Source organism: Rhinoderma darwinii, chromosome 2, assembly GCF_050947455.1.
Source record: "Rhinoderma darwinii isolate aRhiDar2 chromosome 2, aRhiDar2.hap1, whole genome shotgun sequence".
Taxonomy (NCBI): Eukaryota; Metazoa; Chordata; class Amphibia; order Anura; family Rhinodermatidae; genus Rhinoderma; species Rhinoderma darwinii.
This window is the reverse complement of record NC_134688.1, coordinates 89,920,904-89,940,586: the sequence shown is the minus strand read 5'-3', so window position 1 is coordinate 89,940,586 and position 19,683 is coordinate 89,920,904. Positions and strand designations below refer to the sequence as shown.

Here is a 19,683-nt window from a genome sequence, read left to right as displayed (position 1 = left end):
TCATAGAAAGGATGCCCTGGAGTTGGAAAAAATACAAAGAAGAGCAACGAAGCTAATTAGGGGCATGGAGAATTTAAGTTATGAGGAAAGATTGAAAGAATTAAACCTATTTAGCCTTGAAAAAAGACGACTAAGGGGGGACATGATTAACTTATATAAATATATTAATGGCACATACAAAAAATATGGTGAAATCCTGTTCCTTGTAAAACCCCCTCAAAAAACAAGGGGGCACTCCCTCCGTCTGGAGAAAAAAAGGTTCAAGCTTCAGGGGCGACAAGCCTTCTTTACAGTGAGAACTGTGAATCTATGGAATAGCCTACCGCAGGAGCTGGTCACAGCAGGGACAGTAGATGGCTTTAAAAAAGGGTTAGATAATTTCCTAGAACAAAAAAATATTAGCTCCTATGTGTAGAAATTTTTCCTTCCCTTTTCCCTTCCCTTGGTTGAACTTGATGGATGTGTCTTTTTTCAGCCGTACTAACTATGTAACTATGTAACTCTGTCTTTGTCGTAATTTTCCTATTGTGCAAAAATTGTATTGCCTGGATTGGTATCAACAGAATTAAATAAACAGTATAAAATGATATATCCTTACACTGGCAATTGGTCTCTTTTAGAGCATAGATTATGTTGGATGTTGGCACTGCACATGATTACAGCAATGTTGCCCGATAAGTGTAGCTACATAGTTGGGCATTCAGCCATTGTAATAGCTGTGGCATAAGGATGAAGCTGCCTGACGACTGGGGTTATTTAAAGATCAGTAGCGACCTTTCTGCTATTTTTTATCAGTAATAATATGAGGCACACTAATGCACAGAGAACATTCACCTAACCATAAAAAATATTCAACTAAATGTGAGCAATTATTTTGTTACAGTTTCCACATATTTAATGGTATTAATGGCATATCCCTGTGAGTTACTTAAAATTGACCAGCTATCACAAACAATAGAGACATCAATTTTACATGCTAAGGCGGAATGCAACCAAAGACGTATGTGCTGTTATGGAAATGGTACATGTTTATGAACATTCACCTGCTTTTTAATGCATATATTTAATCCGCCATCACGTGGCAGCAACTTATATCATAAAAGCATGCAGATATTGTCAAGAAGTTTGGTTGCTGTTCAGATCAAACATCAGAATGGGGAAAAACATGACCAATCTTCATTTTTCTAATCCTGATGATAGGAACAGAATTTGGAATGTTATCAGCAATCGTTCCTGCCTTGTGTTGAGCCATATTTAAAGGCCGCAGCCTACCAGAATATTGTTGTTGACTATATGCATATGGTCACAGCCTGTCCATGTCATGTCGAGTCAATCCAGGAAAGCATCTTCGGGATATGGTGGTACTGGACATTCTAATCACAAATGTGCAACAGACAAATTTGTAGAATTTTCCCTGAATAGATCATAGGGACATAGCATACATAAATACATATATACATAGATTTATTCAAATGATTTACTTGAAACAGCATACTTAAAGTTATGGCTACTACAGCGGTAGTGATGCCACTATGAGGCCTGCGCCGCCCGGCCTCTAACATTTATGGGCCAGGCGTCACGGGCCCTCTCATGCCCGGTGGGGTCTCTAGCAATGGAGGGGGCCCTGGTGCTAGCGACAGCCACATTCACTTGTATCTGCGTCCTCTGGACGTAGATACAAATGAATATTATAGGCTGCTGCTGCCTCTCTGAGGGGGTGGCGGCGCCACTGAAACCATCCGCCGCCACCCCCTCCTGCAGTTATTGTACCTGCGTCTATAACACACAGGTACAAATACATGCATTAGCGCTGAATGGCCGGGCACATTCCATGCCCGACTATTCAGCACCTTACAATGACGCTGATTGGTGGGACAAAATGACTTGCGCTGCCAATCAGTGCCTTTCAACGACGATAGCTGGGCGATGATGTCATTGTGCCGCTTCCGTTGTTGAAAGGCGTTAATGAACGGGGAAAGTCATTCTGCCCTGGCAATCAGCGCCTTTCAACGACGCTAGCGGCGCGATGATGTCATCGCGCTGCTTGCGTCGTTCAGCTCAAGCAGACCTGCTCAGAAGAGAGCAGGTCTGCATTGCCACCGGACAGTGCGGGAACTGGATCATGAGTGGCATTATCTACAGGGCGGCTCTATCTACAGGGGGATCAATATGTGGGGATGTGGAGCACTATATACAGGGGAGTTATATGTAGGGCACTATCTACAGGGGTGGGCTATATTTGGGACACTATATACAGGGGTAGGCTATTTGTGGAGCACTATCTATTGTGGGAGCTATTTGTAGGGCACTATCTATAGGGGTGAGCTATATGTGGGACACCATATACAGGGGTGCGTTACCTCTTTGGCACTATCTACAGGGGGCTATATGTAAGGCACTGACTACAGGGGTGGGCTATATGTGGGACACTATATACAGGGGGAGCTATATGTGAGGCACTATCTACAGAGGTGGGCTATATGTGGATCACTATCTATAGGGAAAGCTAATAGTAGGGCAGCACAGTGGCTCAGTGGTTAGCACTATTGCCTTGCAGCTCTGGAGTCCATATGTGGGCACTATCTACAGGGGGCTGTAGGTGGGGCACTATCTACAGGGCCTTCTATGTAGGGCACTGTCTACAGAGGCTCTATGGTGGGGTCACTATCTACAGGGGGCTATGGGGGCACTGTCTACAGGTGGCACAGTATGTGTGTGTGTGTGTGTGTGTGTGTGTGTGTGTGTGTGTGACACAGGGTATGGCACTATTATAATCAGGGACAGAGTGTATGGCGCTATTATATTTAGAGGTGTTGAGAAATTTATCTTCATTTATAGGTGCAGAAATGTTTCAAAAGTGACAAGCTGAATACATCTGAGCGGAAAACTACGGAAATGGGTCGTGGCCGGGAGAAGTCATCATAGAGGTCTGGACCGGATGGAGAAGAAAAGAGAAAAAGAACTAGAATCTGAGACGGCACCAGTGAGTCACTTAATGTAAATGTTTATTCTGCCTCTAATCAGTAATATAGCCACTGTATGATCTGCAGCGAGATGATGGGTGGTTTAAATTTTGATATGATTTTTTTTGTGAAACAGCATCTCCTAGCATATGCTTACCATTGTTTGGGCCATGCTTGGAGCTGTAGTTTTACGCCGTACAAACCTATACGGCAGGGGTGGCACTAAATTGAGCTGTATTTGTTCTGCTGTTGTATATATGTACTGAGCTTGTTCTGGTGCTGTATATATGTACTGAGCTTTGTTCTGGTGCTGTATATATGTACTGAGCTTGGTTCTACGGCTGTATATATGTAATGAGCTTGGTTCTGGTACTCTATATATGTACTGATCTTGGTTGTGGGGCTGTATTTATGTATTGAGCTTTGTTCTGATGCTGTATATATGTACTGAGCTTGGATCTGGTATTGTATAAATGTATGAGCTTTGTTCTGGTAATGTATATATGTACTAACCTTGGTTCTGGAGTGGAGCTGTATATATGTATTGAGCTTTGTACTAGTGCTGTATATATGTATTGAGCTTGGCTCTCGTGCCGTATATATGTATGAGCTTGTTCTGGAGCTGTAATTATATAGGATATATTTATAATAACAAAATTGCAGGGCAGATGGAATTGTTTTCAATTCATTGCATATTTAATGGGAACCAGTCAGGTAGTTTTTAACCACTTGAACCGCAAAATCTATAAATCAACTTTTAAAATGGCACATACTATATGCTAATTACTCATTAAAGGGTCATGGGGCGGTGCCGAATCCTTATGAGTCACATAGTCCTGCCTCCAAACCCACCTTTCCATGTTTGATTGACATCCCTCTGGTTGATACAACTTTTTCAGATGTGCCATTGCCTTGTACTACTTGGGCACGCACCGTGCAGCGAGGTGTACTCTGCCCGGCTTCATTGCTGCACCGCGCATGCCAGGAGAGTACAAGGCAATGGAGCATCCTCAAGAGTTTGAGGAGGCTGGTAGTGATGTGTCACGAAGGGTCTGTAATCCCACTGGGCCGTACCGCCTTGGCGGTAAGGCAGCTGGCCAACAGGGCGCAGGTGAATGTCTATAGTTTGTATAGGTACCTGTGTTAACTCAGACAGCAGCAGGGCAGGCTCGGCTTGGACTAGGCAGCAGGTAGACATCAGGAGAGGTGAAGCAGGTCAGACATGGAATACAGCACAACACGACTTTGGCACAGCACAGTGCTCGACCAGGATGGTATGGAATGCAAGGAACAGGAACTGGAACAGGTACCGGAAACAGGAACACACTAGGACGCCATCACATAGACAAACTAGGAAACATCAACAGTGCTCAGGCATAGAAGCAGGGGGCTGGACCCCTCTTATAGTCCAAGGTACTCACGGGTCAAAGTTCATCAAAAGTCCGGTACGCACGCTGCCCCTTTAAGAGCGGGCATGAGCGTGCGTGCGCACCCTATGGGATCCGGCTGAGGTGAGTGGAAGCAGGTGCTGGCGTCTCCTGAGGAGGAGGCTGGGGCCAGCGCTTGCCGACTCGTGGCTGCGGCTGTCAGGAGGGGATTGGAGCTGACAGCCCGCAGCCACGGACATTACATGATGTAGAACAGCCAGGGGGATGCCAATCAAAATCCGGGGGGGGGGGGGGCGCCATTTCAATTTTCACCACAGGCACTTTAGTAAAGTGTCCCTGCGCAGGCTGGCATGATGACGTCACTGCCTGTCTGTGTTACATGCTTTAGGTCTGTTGTTAATTTGGCCCTTCAGTTGATGGGCTGCATAGTCCCTAGGCTTGTATTTACTCATATGTAGTCTAGAAGTTTATGGCTATATGCTGTGCTACCTGCATCTTTCAGCACTTTACATTAGACTGTTATTGTTACAGATATTAACTATTTTGCTATACATTTCATGCAGCTTGGTTTTCCCTTCTGAAGTCCAATTTGCACATGCACCTGTATTTTGACATTCACGTATGATCATGTTCGCTATACATGTTTTTTGGTCTTGCACAGGTCGACGCCTTCTTTTCATTGTATGACTCATCTTTTTTATTCTGTTGTGTCTATCTCTAATAAAATTTATATATTTTTATACTCAATACCTTTGTGCCAGAGTTGATCATTTTTCTGTCTGTAGGTCTCTCCAGTTGCCTTTGATCAATGCACCAAGTCATGCTTGTTTATTTATTGTGGATTTCTCATAGTGGTATAGATGATTGATGGATTTGTATAATCACTTTGATATAACACACTATATCACCACTTTTTGAGTAAATCTCTCTCAGCCCTCTTTGTGTACAGTTGGTTATATACAATAAATTGAGTATATTAGTTAATTAATATTAGTGAATTTACTATATTCTAAATGCAATAAACACTAATGAACGCATTATTTTTTTATTAATAGATACGCAAACGTAGACCAACTCCTGCCACACTTGTCCTGAGCGGTGACCAGTCTTCACCAGGTAAACGTTGTCATGCTATGTGCTATATTGTTATAAAATTCTGAATTAGACTATCAAAAAAATTCCCAACCGGCAAAACGATTTGTAATGTTTACTAATGAATATTGAATGTTTTCTCATCTAAGTATTTAGATTGTTTTTTACATTCTACCTTACAATTTTAGACTTTTTTTTACAAAATTGTAATTTTTATATGTATTTTTGATACCATGGGCCTAATTAACCCATTGCCCATGAAACTGTCCGGTGGCCCTTTAACATAGGAGATAGTGAGCAATATATTTCTGGCTATGGAATTATTGGGGTGCTTTGGTGATAAATAACTGTAAATAGCAATGGCTATAAGTGACAATGCATACATAAACATGGCAGGGGATGCTGGGCATATACTCGAGTATATAGATCTTAGCCGGCATGAATGTTAGATGTATATTCCTACTTGTCCATGTTCTGTACACATAGCAAAGGAGATTTTCACATTTTAGTTTCAAGCCCTTACCAAGATCATCATACTTTTGCTGCCTCTTTTTTTTTAATTTGTAAAATAAACCTAGGGGGGCAAATGATGTTATGCAATGACATGCAAATAGTTTTGAAAATAATTTCTGCCACCGAAGACAAATATCTCATAAACTGTGAAGCGGGTTCTCCCGGGTATGGCGATACCATATATGTGGATGTAAACTACTGTTTGGGCACACTGTAGGGTTCAGAAGGGAGGGAGCGCCATTTGTCTTTTGGAGCGCAGATTTAGCTCGGTAGTAGTTCTGTTTGGCGTTTTGCTGGTATTTCAGTTTATAATGTGGGGGCATATGTAATCTGTGCGGAGTACATCAGGACATAATAAGAGGCTCTAATAATGCGGTAAATAAATAATAATTCATAGATATGTGGCCGATGTCGCACTGATAAATGGTGCCCGATCTTATCTGCTTTTGTAACACTCTGCACATTTTGCAAAGCCATATTCTGAGAGGCAGAACTTTTTTATTTTTTCTCCACGGTAGCTGTGTGAGTGCTTATTTGTTGCAGGACAATCTGTAGTTTTCATTGGTACCATTTTGGGGTACATGCGATTTTTTTGATCACTTTTTATTCCATTTTTTGGCAAGCACGGTGACCAAGAACCAGCAATTCAGACAATGTTTTCTATTGTTTTTTTTTTACAGTGTTCACCATTGGCTATAAATGAACATTTTACTTTATTCTGCGGTTTGATACGATTACGGCGATACCATATGCCCTTTTTTTATTATTTCTTTTTTGTGTCACTATATTCTGAGAGACATCATTTTTTTTTTTCAGTCAAAAAAGCTGAGTAAGGGCTTATTTTTTACGGGACGGGTTGTAGTTTTTATTGGTACTGTTTTGGGATACATGTGTCTTTTTTATCACTTTTTATTCTGTGTTTTGGAAGGGGTGGTGACCAAAAAATAGCAATTCTGGTATTGTTTTTTTTTATTGTATTTGCGGTGTTCACGTGTCGGGGAAAATAACTTTATAGTTTTATAGTTTGGGTCGTTACGAATGCAGTAATACCAAATATGTGTACTTTTTTTAACTTTTTCATTTTTTCCCTAAATAAAAGACTTATTATAGGGAAAAAGGCAGTTTTGTTTTTTCAACTTCTAACTTTTATTTTTATACTTTTGTACAACGTTTTTATGAACTTTTAACTTTTTTTTTTTGTCCCACTAGGGGACTTGAACGCCTGCACCTCTGATTTGCTTTTGATTGTGGAATCTAAGTGGTTAATGGCAGGGAGCAGAGCTAGCTCCGTTCCCTGCCATACATCAGGGTGTCAGCTGTAACATCTTCTGAGGCTGCGCCATCTTCTTTTTGCAAACGGAGGCCTAACAGGCCTCCGTACTTGGCAGACAGGGGGCGATTGTTAGGCCTCCGATTGCAAAAGCAGCCGTCGGAAAACCTGCGTTCTATCGCTGGGTTCCGATATGCTAGTAACCCCATAGCTGCAGCGCTCACTTTTGAGCGCTGCATCAAAGGGGTTAATCGGTAGGATCGGAGGCTAGCTCCGGTCCTGGCCTTGCAGCAGCGACAGCATTAAGCTATTACTGCTTTAAAACTGTGTCTTCAGACACAGTAGCCTGATAACACGATGCTGTAATAGTATGGCATTGTGCATTAACAGGCCAATGCCCGTGACGTAACAGTACATGACAGGGCGTTAAGGGGTTAAAGGAAGTTTTGTCACCAGTAAAGATTCCTATAACTAAAGGGTTCCTTCAGGCCAGGATCATACATACTGTTTTGATGCAGTTTTTGGTGCAGATTTTTGAGCCAAAGCCAGAAGATGATTAATAAGGAAGGAAAAGTAGAAAGAAAAGTCTATTGCCGTTCCTTTCTTTTGTGTCCATTCCTGTGTTTGATCCAAAAAAACTGAGCAAAAACCTTCACCAAAAATTGCTATTCTGTGTGTCTGATCCTGGCCTAAAGCAAAGTTATCATCATAGCCACTTGTTTAAATCAAGGTTTTATGTTAAAGAGGCTCTGTCACCAGTTTATAACTGCCCTATCTTCTACCTAATCTAATAGGCGCTCTAATGTACGGATGTAGCCATCTTTAACTTAATTCTGATAACTTGCTGAAGCGTGATATCACACAACAAAAGCCATTGAAAAGTCATTGAAAAAGTCAAGATAAGAGATCTAGCCATTGTTCATTTAATGCGTTAAAAGTCAAGATAAAGACGGCTACATCTGTAGATAACAGTTTTTGGTTTCGTTTTTTTTAAAATAAAAAACGTTTATTTTTGACCAAGTTATGATAATGTTTAGTTTTATGCTAATTTGTTATTGATGCCCAACTGAGCGTTTTTTTACTTTTCACCAAGTGGCGTTGCAAAGAAAAGTGTATGATGCTGACCAATCAGCGTAATACACTTCTCTTCATTCATGCCCAGCTTGTTTCACTGCACTGCGTGATCTCGCAAGATCATGTTGTGATCGGACGTCCTCCAACAGGTCCTTGACCAGAGCCATGGAAGACTGAACAAGCGATGTCTATTGACTCTCCTGTTGCTCCGGTGAAGGACATGCGGGAGGAAGTCCTGTTACAGCGTGATCTCGCGAGATCACGCTGTGCAGTGAAACAAGCTGGGCGTGAATGAAGAGAAGTGTATGACGCTGATTGGTCAGCGTCATACACTTCCCTTTACAATGCCCACTTGGTGAAAAGTAAAAATGCCCAGTTGGGCATTAAGAACAAATTAGCATAAAACTAAAAATTATAACTTGCTCAAAAATAAATGTGTTTTTGTTTTTTTAAACTGTTGCTATATACATTAAAGCGCCTATTAGAATAGGTAGAAGATAGGACAGTTATAAACTGGTGACACAGCATCTCCTACATAATCTGATCAGCGCTGTAATATGGATAAGTGGTTTTTATATTGAAAAACGATAAATTTTGAGCAAGTTATGAACAATTTTAGATTTATGCTAATTCGTTTCTTAATAGACAACTGGGCGTTTTTTAACTTTTTACCAACTGGGCGTTGTGAAGAGAAGTATATGACGCTGACCAATCAGTGACCAATCAGTGACCAATCAGCGTCATACACTTCTCATCATTCCAGCCCAACTTCTTTCACTGCACACACAGCGTGATCTCGCGAGATCACGTTGTGCTGTCATTCACAGGGAGATCACGCTGTGTGTGCAGTGAAACCAGCTGGGCTGGAACGATGAGAAGTGCATGACGCCGATTGGTCACTGATTGGTCACTGATTAGTCAGCGTCGATCACATTATGCAGGAGATAGGGCACTTATAATCTGGTGAAAGAGCCTCTTTAAGCATATTAAATTTTTTTATTTTATGACATGATCTACTGTATATTAAATGATTGAAGTTTTCACATTGGCCTTATAATATACTGACATTGATCAGTTTTCAGCAGTGATCATTGAAAGCTGCTGTAACATCTCTCTTGCAAAGCTGGAGGCAGATAACACAGGATTCACCATTGACAATAGGTGATGGACACAGTTCACATCCCCCTCCTCGGTGTACAGTGATGTCTATATAGATCATGCACACAACACCGTCCTATTAAAGTCAATAGGTCGTTTTCTAACTGAGGTTTCTTTTGTCCGTGTGGCTGTTGTAAGGCAAATCTCTCAACTGCTGTTGCAGCTCAGAACAGAAACTGGCTGCCCCCATAATCATGTAAAGTATATAGAATAAAAAATACACAATCAGAAAATTAAAAACAGATTAGAAAAAAGTGCGTGCCTGACCTCTACACTAAATGTACAAAATAAGACAAAAATTACTGTTATAAAACGTATTGATTATTTCTGAGTTGTTATAGGGAATTTACTTGAATAGATGTAAAAGTACCAGACTAGTAGAACTGGATTTATGAGTTAATGTTGTGTAACATCAGGTATTTTATGCCTTACGTCTGAGGTTATTTATTCATTTTTAGACTTGTGTATTGAAGTGTACAACTGTACGCCAATAGTACTTAGAGGGTAATGAGAACATAGAATTTGCAGGTTTCCCTCAGGTGTACCCGCTTTGTTAAGTTGAACTGATTGCACTTCTTTCTATCCCACTAATAAGACCATCTGTTCACCCCAATTACATTCAAGGATGCTTGAATGGTTTGAAGGCAAATAATCTTTTAAGAGAAAACATCTTAATTTCCCACTATAAGTATTTCAGCATCTAAAAAGAAATCCTTTCTTAAATCCTCTCCAGCACGGGTGGATAACTCGTCGTTTCCGAATGTTTGACTATGGTCTTCTTGCAGGACATTACTGAGGGGACAGTTAGGAGGGGGTTAATGAGAGCATCTGTTTAATTAGATCTCTTGTTCATTGAAGTTTTCATTGAGTTGATTTCGTTTCAGAGAGTGCTAAAGGGGAATGAAAAGACGGCATATTCTGCTTGACCTGGTTGGTGAAGGGTAGAAATCAGTGTTCACAGCAGAACATTTTTGGTCTAAAATAAATGTTTATTGGTGCAGTCAGCAGTGTAAATCTTTGCTCCATAACCCAACTCTGAATATCTTCATTGCAAAACTGAATATATCTTTCTGAGTCGACAAAGAGCCTGATACACACTAAGACTTCGGAATCTGCGGAAAAACATCAGGTTCCTTTATCAGTTACATAGAGCACTATCAATTTATATATATATATATATATATATATATATATATATATATATATATATATATATATATATATAAATACACTACCGTTCAAAAGTTTAGGGTCACTTAGAAATGTCCTTATTTTTGAAAGAAAAGCACAGTTTTTTTCAATGAAGATAACATTAAATTAATCAGAAATACAGTCTATACATTGTTAATGTGCTAAATGACTATTCTAGCTGCAAACGTCTGGTTTTTAATGCAATATCTACATAGCTGTATAGAGGCCCATTTCCAGCAACCATCACTCCAGTGTTCTAATGGTACATTGTGTTTGCTAACTGTGTTAGAAGGCTAATGGATGATTAGAAAACACTTGAAAACCCTTGTGCAATTATGTTAGCACCGCTGTAAACAGTTTTGCTGTTTAGAGGAGCTATAAAACTGACCTTCCTTTGAGCTAGTTGAGAATCTGGAGCATTACATTTGTGGGTTCGATTCAACTCTCAAAATGGCTAGAAGAAGAGAGCTTTCATGTGAAACTCGACAGTCTATTCTTGTTCTTAGAAATGAAGGTTATTCCATGCGAGAAATTGCCATGAAACTGAAGATTTCCTACAACGGTGTGTACTACTCCCTTCAGAGGACAGCACAAACAGGCTCTAACCAGAGTAGAAAGAGAAGTGGGAGGCCCCACTGCACAACTGAGCAACAAGACAAGTACATTAGAGTCTCTAGTTTGAGAAATAGACGCCTCACAGGTCCTCAAATGGCAGCTTCATTAAATAGTACCCGCAAAACGCCAGTGTCAATGTCTACAGTGAAGAGGCGACTCCGGGATGCTGGCCTTCAGGGCAGAGTGGCAAAGAAAAAGCCATATCTGAGACTGGCTAATAAAAGGAGAAGATTAATATGGGCAAAAGCACACAGACATTGGACAGAGGAAGATTGGAAAAAAGTGTTATGGACAGACGAATTCGAATTTGAGGTGTTTGGATCACACAGAAGAACATTTGTGAGACGCAGAACATCTGAAAAGATGCTGGAAGATTGCCTGACGCCATCTGTCAAGCATGGTGGAGGTAATGTGATGGTCTGGGGTTGCTATGGTGCTGGTAAAGTGGGAGATTTGTACAAGGTAAAAGGGATTTTGAATAAGGAAGGCTATCACTCCATTTTGCAACGCCATGCCATACCCTGTGGATAGCGCTTGCTTGGACCCAATTTCATCCTACAACAGGACAATGACCCAAAGCACACCTCCAAATTATGCAAGAACTATTTAGGGAAGAAGCAGGCAGCTGGTATTCTATCTGTAATGGAGTGGCCAGCGCAGTCACCAGATCTCAACCCCATAGAGCTGTTGTGGGAGCAGCTTGACCGTATGGTACGCAAGAAGTGCCCATCAAGCCAATCCAACTTGTGGGAGGGGCTTCTGGAAGCATGGGGTGAAATTTCTCCCGATTACCTCAGCAAATTAACAGCTAGAATGCCAAAGGTCTGCAATGCTGTAATTGCTGCAAATGGAGCATTCTTTGACGAAAGTAAAGTTTGAAGGAGAAAATTATTATTTCAAATAAAAATCATTATTTCTAACCTTGTCAATGTCTTGACTATATTTTCTAGTCATTTTGCAACTCATTTGATAAATATAAGTGTGAGTTCTCATGGAAAACACAAAATTGTCTGGGTGACCCCAAACTTTTGAACGGTAGTATATATATATATATATATATATATATATATATATATATATATATGTATTAGTGTATGTGTGCGTGTGTGTATGTGTGTATGTGTATATATATATACAGGGTGGGCCATTTATATGGATACACCTAAATAAAATGGGAATGGTTGGTGATATTAACTTCCTGTTTGTGGCACATTAGTATATGGGAGGGGGGAAACTTTTCAAGCTGGGTGTTGACCATGGCGGCCGTTTTGAAGTCGGCCATTTTGTATCCAACTTTAGTTTTTTCAATGGGAAGAGGGTCATGTGACACATCAAACTTATCGAGAATTTCACAAGAAAAACAATGGGGTGCTTGGCTTTAACTTTAGTTTATTCTGTGTCGACAGCACTACACCCCCCTCCCTGTAGATAGCTCCAGTGGGGCTACCTCGAGGAGTGGAATCCCCAGCTAGAACGTTGTCGACACTCTGGCCGGGAATTCCTCTCCTGGAGGAGCCCCTGACAACACTGTTCCCTCAGGGGCTCCTCCTGGATCGGAATCCCTGGCCAGAACATTGCCGACGTTCTGGCCGGGAATTCCGCTCCTAGAGTTGGCCCCTGACGTCACTATTCATATATGGACAGAGATGTCAGGGGCTCCTCCAGGAGCAGAAACCCCGCCAGAGCGTTGGCAACACATTGGCTGGGGATTCCCTCTTACAGGGAACCCCAATAGAGCTATATACAGGGAGGGGGTCTAGGGCTATCGACAGTGTGGGGTGTGTGGGGCGCTATCTACAGGGGGTATGTGTGGCACTATCTATAGAGGGAGTGTATGTTGGACACTCTAGGGGTGTGTGTGGCACTATCTATAGGGGGTATGTGTGGCACTCTCTACAAAAGGGAGTGTGTGGCACTATCTACAATGGTGCGTTTGTGGCACTATCTACAAGGGGGTATCTACAAAGGCACTATGGCATTATCTACAGAGGGCACTGTGGCATTATTTACAGAGGGCACTGTGGCATTATCTACAGAGGGCACTGTGGCATTATCTACAGAGGACACTGTGGCATTATCTACAGAGGACACTGTGGCATCATCTACAGAGGACACTGTGGCATCATCTACAGAGGACACTGTGGCATCATCTACAGAGGACACTGTGGCATCATCTACAGAGGGTACGGTGGCATTATCTACAGAGGGTACGGTGGCATTATCTACAGAGGGCACTGTAGCATCATCTACAGAGGGCACTGTGGCATTATCTACGGGGGTGTGGCACTATCTACAACTGAGCAGCCAGACCTCATTTAGCGACACTTAAACTGGAAAACTAGATTGTAAAAATAAGCACGTGGCGTAAAAGTGCAAATTTCCGGTAAGTTTTAACCTAGGGGTATTATTATAGTAATGTAGTATTGTTATAGTAATGTAGTATTATTATAGTAATGTGGTACTGTTATAGTAATGTAGTATTGTAATTATAGTAATGTAGTATTGTAATTATAGTAATGTAGTATTGTAGTAGTTCAAATAACTAATTGATTAACAATAATTTTGTATTGTATCAACTTTGACAGTAATCCGGTAATTTTTTCTATGTGCAGCCCATTTACCCGGCCGAGTTTGAGACCCCTGCTGTAGAGCTATTCACATACTGTAATCGCTCATATCGCTCTCGTTCTCCACTGGGCCCACAATCTACTTTCCCTATCTCGTACAAACAGTACTAATGTTCGTTGGCTTTCTATCAAATTTACCAATCAGTATGTTTATGAAGAGTGGGAGGATGTTGGGAATCATGGATGAAACCCATACAAGCAAAGGGAGAACATAAAGACTCCAAAGATGTCAGTCCTTGATCAAATTTAGATCCTGTATCTCAGTGCTGCAGCAGTGGTAACAACTGAGCCACAGTGGTGAATCTTCCCAGGAGTGGCCAGTTATACCAAAGACATGGTGAGAATGATATTAAACTTATAAAAAAAACGAAAAAAAATACTGCAGGAACGTCTGGATAATCCCCCAGCTGTTTAGGATATTTTTTTATTTTTTTAGAACTCAAGATACAAACAGCAAAAATAGTATTTCACAGTCCAAAACATGATATCAGTAGGTTGGCTCCTCCTGTGTAATTTGGGTAGGTAGTTATTTAATGTGCAGAGGGGTCGAATGTAGGTGGGTACCTGTTAGCAAATGGTGGTTGGGAGATGGGGAGGAAAGAGTAAAACGTTTGGGAGGAAGGGATATTGTCATAGGGAGGTATTTAGTACGTGATAGAGATCATACCAATATTATACTCCCCAGTTTGTAGTCATGTGTCCCACAACTAGCTATAAATGAGGACCCACAGTGCAGGGACAGCATTTGATGGTCCATTTGTAGAATTTTAGGCAGTGCCTGAATGCCCTGAATTGTCAGGTAGGTAAATGTTTGCTATGTGCGGCCCATTTACCCGGCCGAGTTTGAGACCCCTGATACAGCTTATAATCGCTTCTGTCAAAACTAACTACCTAACTGTGCCTCACCAAAAACTGGTGGGGCACCTCACCCGTGCTAGACCATAAATTAAAGTATACATCAGGTGAAGTTCTCTGTTTATACTGCAGACTCCCTTAGGCCGGGTTCACATGTAACATAAATACTGCAGGATTTCCGAAAGGTATTTCGCAGTGGAAAATCTGCAGCATAATACAGTAGCAGCAGAGTGGGTGAGATTTGAACAAATGTCATCCACACGCTGTGTAAATAATGAGTGGAAAAAATGCTGAGAAATTGACCTGCGGTGCGGTTTTTTTAATCCGCAGCACATCAGTTGTATTTGAATAATCTCTGCTTTTTTGTTGCAGGTTTTCCCCATTGAATTCAATGGGAGGTAAAACCCGCAACCAATAGCAGACGTTTCGATTTTTGCGGTGGAGAAAACTGATTACACTGCAAAAATCGCAACGCACAAAAAAATAAAAATCTTATACTTACCCAGAATTCTGTGCTTCTTCATCCAGGCCAGCCATCTGGGATGATATTTCATCCCATGTGACCGCTGCAGCCAATCACAGGATCCCAGGAGGCCGGCTGCAGGATGGCGTCGCCATGTCTATGGGTAAGTATAAAACTTTTTTTTTTTATGTGCAGTTTTCCGCAGTGGACACTCTGGCCGAAAAACTGCACCACAATTTGGTGCAGTCTTTCAGACTTAATTTCCTACAGCGAACAGGGCAGATACACTGTGTGTTTTTACGCAGCGTATCTGCCTTGTGTGAATATACCCTATGAGTATATATAGATTGACCAAATGGTTTCTGCTGTTACTAAATGTAACTTAATGACACGAGTGAAGCAGTTGAGAGGCAGGGTAAGGGAAGTTTACATGTGGCACTACTCTGCGGAATAAACACTTGGAAGACATGCATTGCTCCTTCACATATGCTCAGTATATATAAATGTTCCTAGAAAGAGTATATAGATTTGTACCTAAAAGGACTAGGAAATACAGACAGAAAATACCTATAGAGTCCCTGATAGTAAAAACTACCATCATTTTCATGTTTGGTTATGGAGCCCGCTACTTCCAAGTCACGGCTTCAACATTCATTGAAAGGCCATCTTTGGACTTTTACTGTATGAGCAATAAGTAAAACCCCAGAGTAAATGTAATTAAATAATGGACCTTCTGATACATTTCTGGAAAGTAATGAAGTCTTCAATTAGTAATGAAACTTAGTGAATTAATCTTTGCCAGTGGTAATTAATTGAATACTTCCATGTATTTTCAGAGATCCATGTGGAAACCTACATCAAAATATGACATCCTCAATATTAGTCATTTGCAATTTGGAAGTGAAGCTGTGAATCATCTATTCAGTAGGGTATATTTCCTGCATGATAAGAAGACAGATAATAAGAACATTATACATTTATGATGAGGATTTTTAAATAGTGGTTGAATGAGCAATAGAATGAAGACTTCATGAATAGCCTCTTAGACGTTATTGATTATATTTCCTACGTGTACAATGATAACAACACATTTTACAATGTAAAGAGGACATGCAGATGTTCTGTATAGATTGAGGGTGGATGCCCAAAAATAGTTTCTCTGGTTGGCCCAAGGAACTCCAGTCCAACACTGCATATATCCCCTGGCAAACAGCTGATTTTGTCATGGGAAGCCCCAGCCAGTCAGACATGGACTGCTCATGTCTGCTAGAGCATTCAGGCTCACAGAGGAGGATCTGAGTGGGGACCCGATTTTATGGCATCCATATGCCCTAGTAGGGCATATGGACAGGGGTTGCCTTTAAGAGATGACCCCCTTTAACGAAAACCTTCACAAATGCCAGATCACAAGTATTACAATACGCAAATCAATATTTGCTCAGGCCAGATATGTTATAACATGATATTACAACATGATATACAGATGTAGCCATCTTTATCTTGACATTTAACGCATTAAATACACCGTGTCCAAAAACTTTAACTTGACTTTTTCAATGGCTTTTGTTGTGTGATATCACTCTGCAGCAAGTTATCAGGGTCAAGATAAACTTGGCTACATCTGTATGCATATTTTTATCATGTATTTATTGCAATAAGGATAGCTGTGACACATGACAGTCATGATCAAAAATTTCTTTGGATTTCTTTTGGCCATGTTACTCACCTTGTATCAATGCAACTCCACTCACGTGCTAGCAGCTGCCAACCCACTGATCACAGTTGCGGCCGAATTCGGTCTTCCTGACAAACTCCTCGGAAGTCAGAGTTTTGACTTGATAAATTATCCTGTATTTTAAGACCTTTTAGACTAGTTTTTCTATGGTTTGGCCTTGACCTTAACCTTAGACTTCTTATGGATTTTGCATTCTGGTTGTCAAATGGTACTTGTAGTTCATCATTCCACTTTTAACCCCTGGCTCGTCTCCTTGTTACGTCTTTGTCTGCTACTCTGGCTTGCCGCATCTTGACCACTCTCCTAGAATCGACTCCTGGCTTCTTTCCAACTCTGCTCCTACACCTGCTTCAGATGTTCCTACAGCTCCCCTGCCATGGATTGGTAACTATTCTGGGAAGCATGACCTGGGAATCTGACCTTGAAAGACCATACCCTCTCAACGGGTAGACTCCTTAGACTCTGCACCACAGTTAAGCCAGTGTCAAACCAATTGCGTTTTAAGGTCCCACTTCTCTGGGAGATAGGTGAATCATTTGGTCTCCTCTGGTGAAAGCTAGCACAGACCATGGACTATTTATGCTAAATGGACATTTTGCCTAAAAGAACTAATTTAGTCTTGATAAATGTATCTCATCAGTATTATGGCCTGTATGCAGGCTCTGGAGGCCTTGAAAATGTTGCATGGCTTCAGCCATTGTCCTGGGTAGCACAGTAATACCACTGAATGTTGATACATAGTGGTGGCCATGTCATGTAATGCCAATATAGTAGTGACCACTTATCAATGTCATACAGCAGTGACCATTTCTAACTCTTTTGAGGAAGACAGTGAGGTCAGAAGACTGATTAAACATTACTGGCCCAGCATTGCTCCCCTTCCTTTCACGATTCTGAATTCAGCAGTGGTCAACATGATTGCTGGAGGGCAAATGGGCCACATTTCCAATTTCACTGGCCATTATGGTGATAGGTAATTATGCTCCTAAATAGAGATGAGCGAACCGGGACAACCGAACCCGGTTTCGGTCCGAACATCGGGAAAAGTTCTGTTTGCAGCGAATCCGAACTTCACCGGGTTCGGCCGAACACGTTTTTGACCGAACCCGGTCAAAAATATTATACAAATCGGCAGCCACTTGTCTCTAACAATCACTGATAGAGAAAAGAGGCTGCTGATTAAAAATAAAATAAAAAGCATTTCATACGTACCCGGTCGTTGTCTTGGTGACGAGTCCCTCTTCTTCCTCCAGTCCGACCTCCTTTCCTGACGCGGCAGCCTGTGATTGGCTGCAGAGGCCGCGGCAGCCTGTGATTGGCTGCAGCGGTCACATGGGCTGTAACGTCATCCAGGAATGTCGGGCCGGATGTCGAGAGGGACGCGTCACCAAGGCAACGGCCATGAGACCGGACTAGAGGAAGCAGAAAGTTCTCGGTAAGTATGAACGTCTTTTTTTTTTTACAGGTTACTCTATATTCTGATCGGAATTCACTGTCCAGGGTGCTGAAACAGTTACTGCCGATCAGTTAACTCTTTCAGCACCCTGGACAGTGACTATTTACTGACGTCGCCTAGCAACGCTGCCGTAATGACGGGTGCACACATGTAGCCACCCGTCATTACGGGGCCTCATGCACACGACCGTAAAAACACCCGTAAAACGACCGGCTGCCCGTGGCCAGCCGTGCTCATCTCCTGAAATACTCTGTGCTGCCATAAACACTGTGGACAGGTCAGGATCCTGTTTCTTTTAAATGCTGCTGGGGAACCCACTCGATCCACTATATAAGGCTGCGCTACAGTGCTTGGGAATAAGTGACTGGGGCAGAAGAGGATGGAGGCGCAGCCTTATATAGTGGATTGAGCGGGTTCCCCAGCAGCATTTAAAAGAAACAGGATCCTGAAATGTCCACAGAGTTTAAGGCAGCACAGAGTATTTCAGGAGATGAGCGTGCGGATCTTGTGCGGGGTGGTGACTTGCCAATCATGTGAAGGTGTTATTGAGGACAGGAGTGGAGGAGAGGTAACAGACTGAGAGCTACGTAATGGTAAGAGCAGAGTTCACAGCAGCACAGAATCTGAACGCTCCTCTCCTGAAATATTCTGTGCTGCTGTGAACTCTGCTCTTACCATTACGTAGCTCTCAGTCTGTTACCTCTCCTCCACTCCTGTCCTCAATAACACCTTCACATGATTGGCAAGTCACCACCCCGCACAAGATCTGCACGCTCATCTCCTGAAATACTCTGTGCTGCTGTGAACTCTGCTCTTACCATTACGTGGTGACTTGCCAATCATGTGAAGGTGTTATTGAGGACAGGAGTGGAGGAGAGGTAACAGACTGAGAGCTACGTAATGGTAAGAGCAGAGTTCACAGCAGCACAGAATCTGCACGCTCCTCTCCTGAAATATTCTGTGCTGCTGTGAACTCTGCTCTTACCATTACGTAGCTCTCAGTCTGTTACCTCTCCTCCACTCCTGTCCTCAATAACACCTTCACATGATTGGCAAGTCACCACCCCGCACAAGATCCGCACGCTCATCTCCTGAAATACTCTGTGCTGCTGTGAACTCTGCTCTTACCATTACGTGGTGACTTGCCAATCATGTGAAGGTGTTATTGAGGACAGGAGTGGAGGAGAGGTAACAGACTGAGAGCTACGTAATGGTAAGAGCAGAGTTCACAGCAGCACAGAATATTTCAGGAGAGGAGTGTGTGATTGGCTGCAGAGGCCGCG

At 42.0% G+C, this 19,683-nt stretch overlaps 1 protein-coding gene across 4 annotated transcripts in view; it reads left to right on the top strand.

Annotated features, from left to right (window-relative positions):
- The window catches only part of PPP1R1A (protein phosphatase 1 regulatory inhibitor subunit 1A), a 212,021-nt gene that overhangs the window by 122,662 nt on the left and 69,676 nt on the right, over window positions 1-19,683 (top strand). For all 4 annotated transcript variants that reach the window (XM_075850118.1, XM_075850116.1, XM_075850115.1 and 1 more), the window contains exon 2: window positions 5,407-5,467. In XM_075850118.1, coding sequence (XP_075706233.1) covers window positions 5,407-5,467 — 61 coding nt within the window. The remainder of the gene's footprint in view (window positions 1-5,406; window positions 5,468-19,683) is intronic.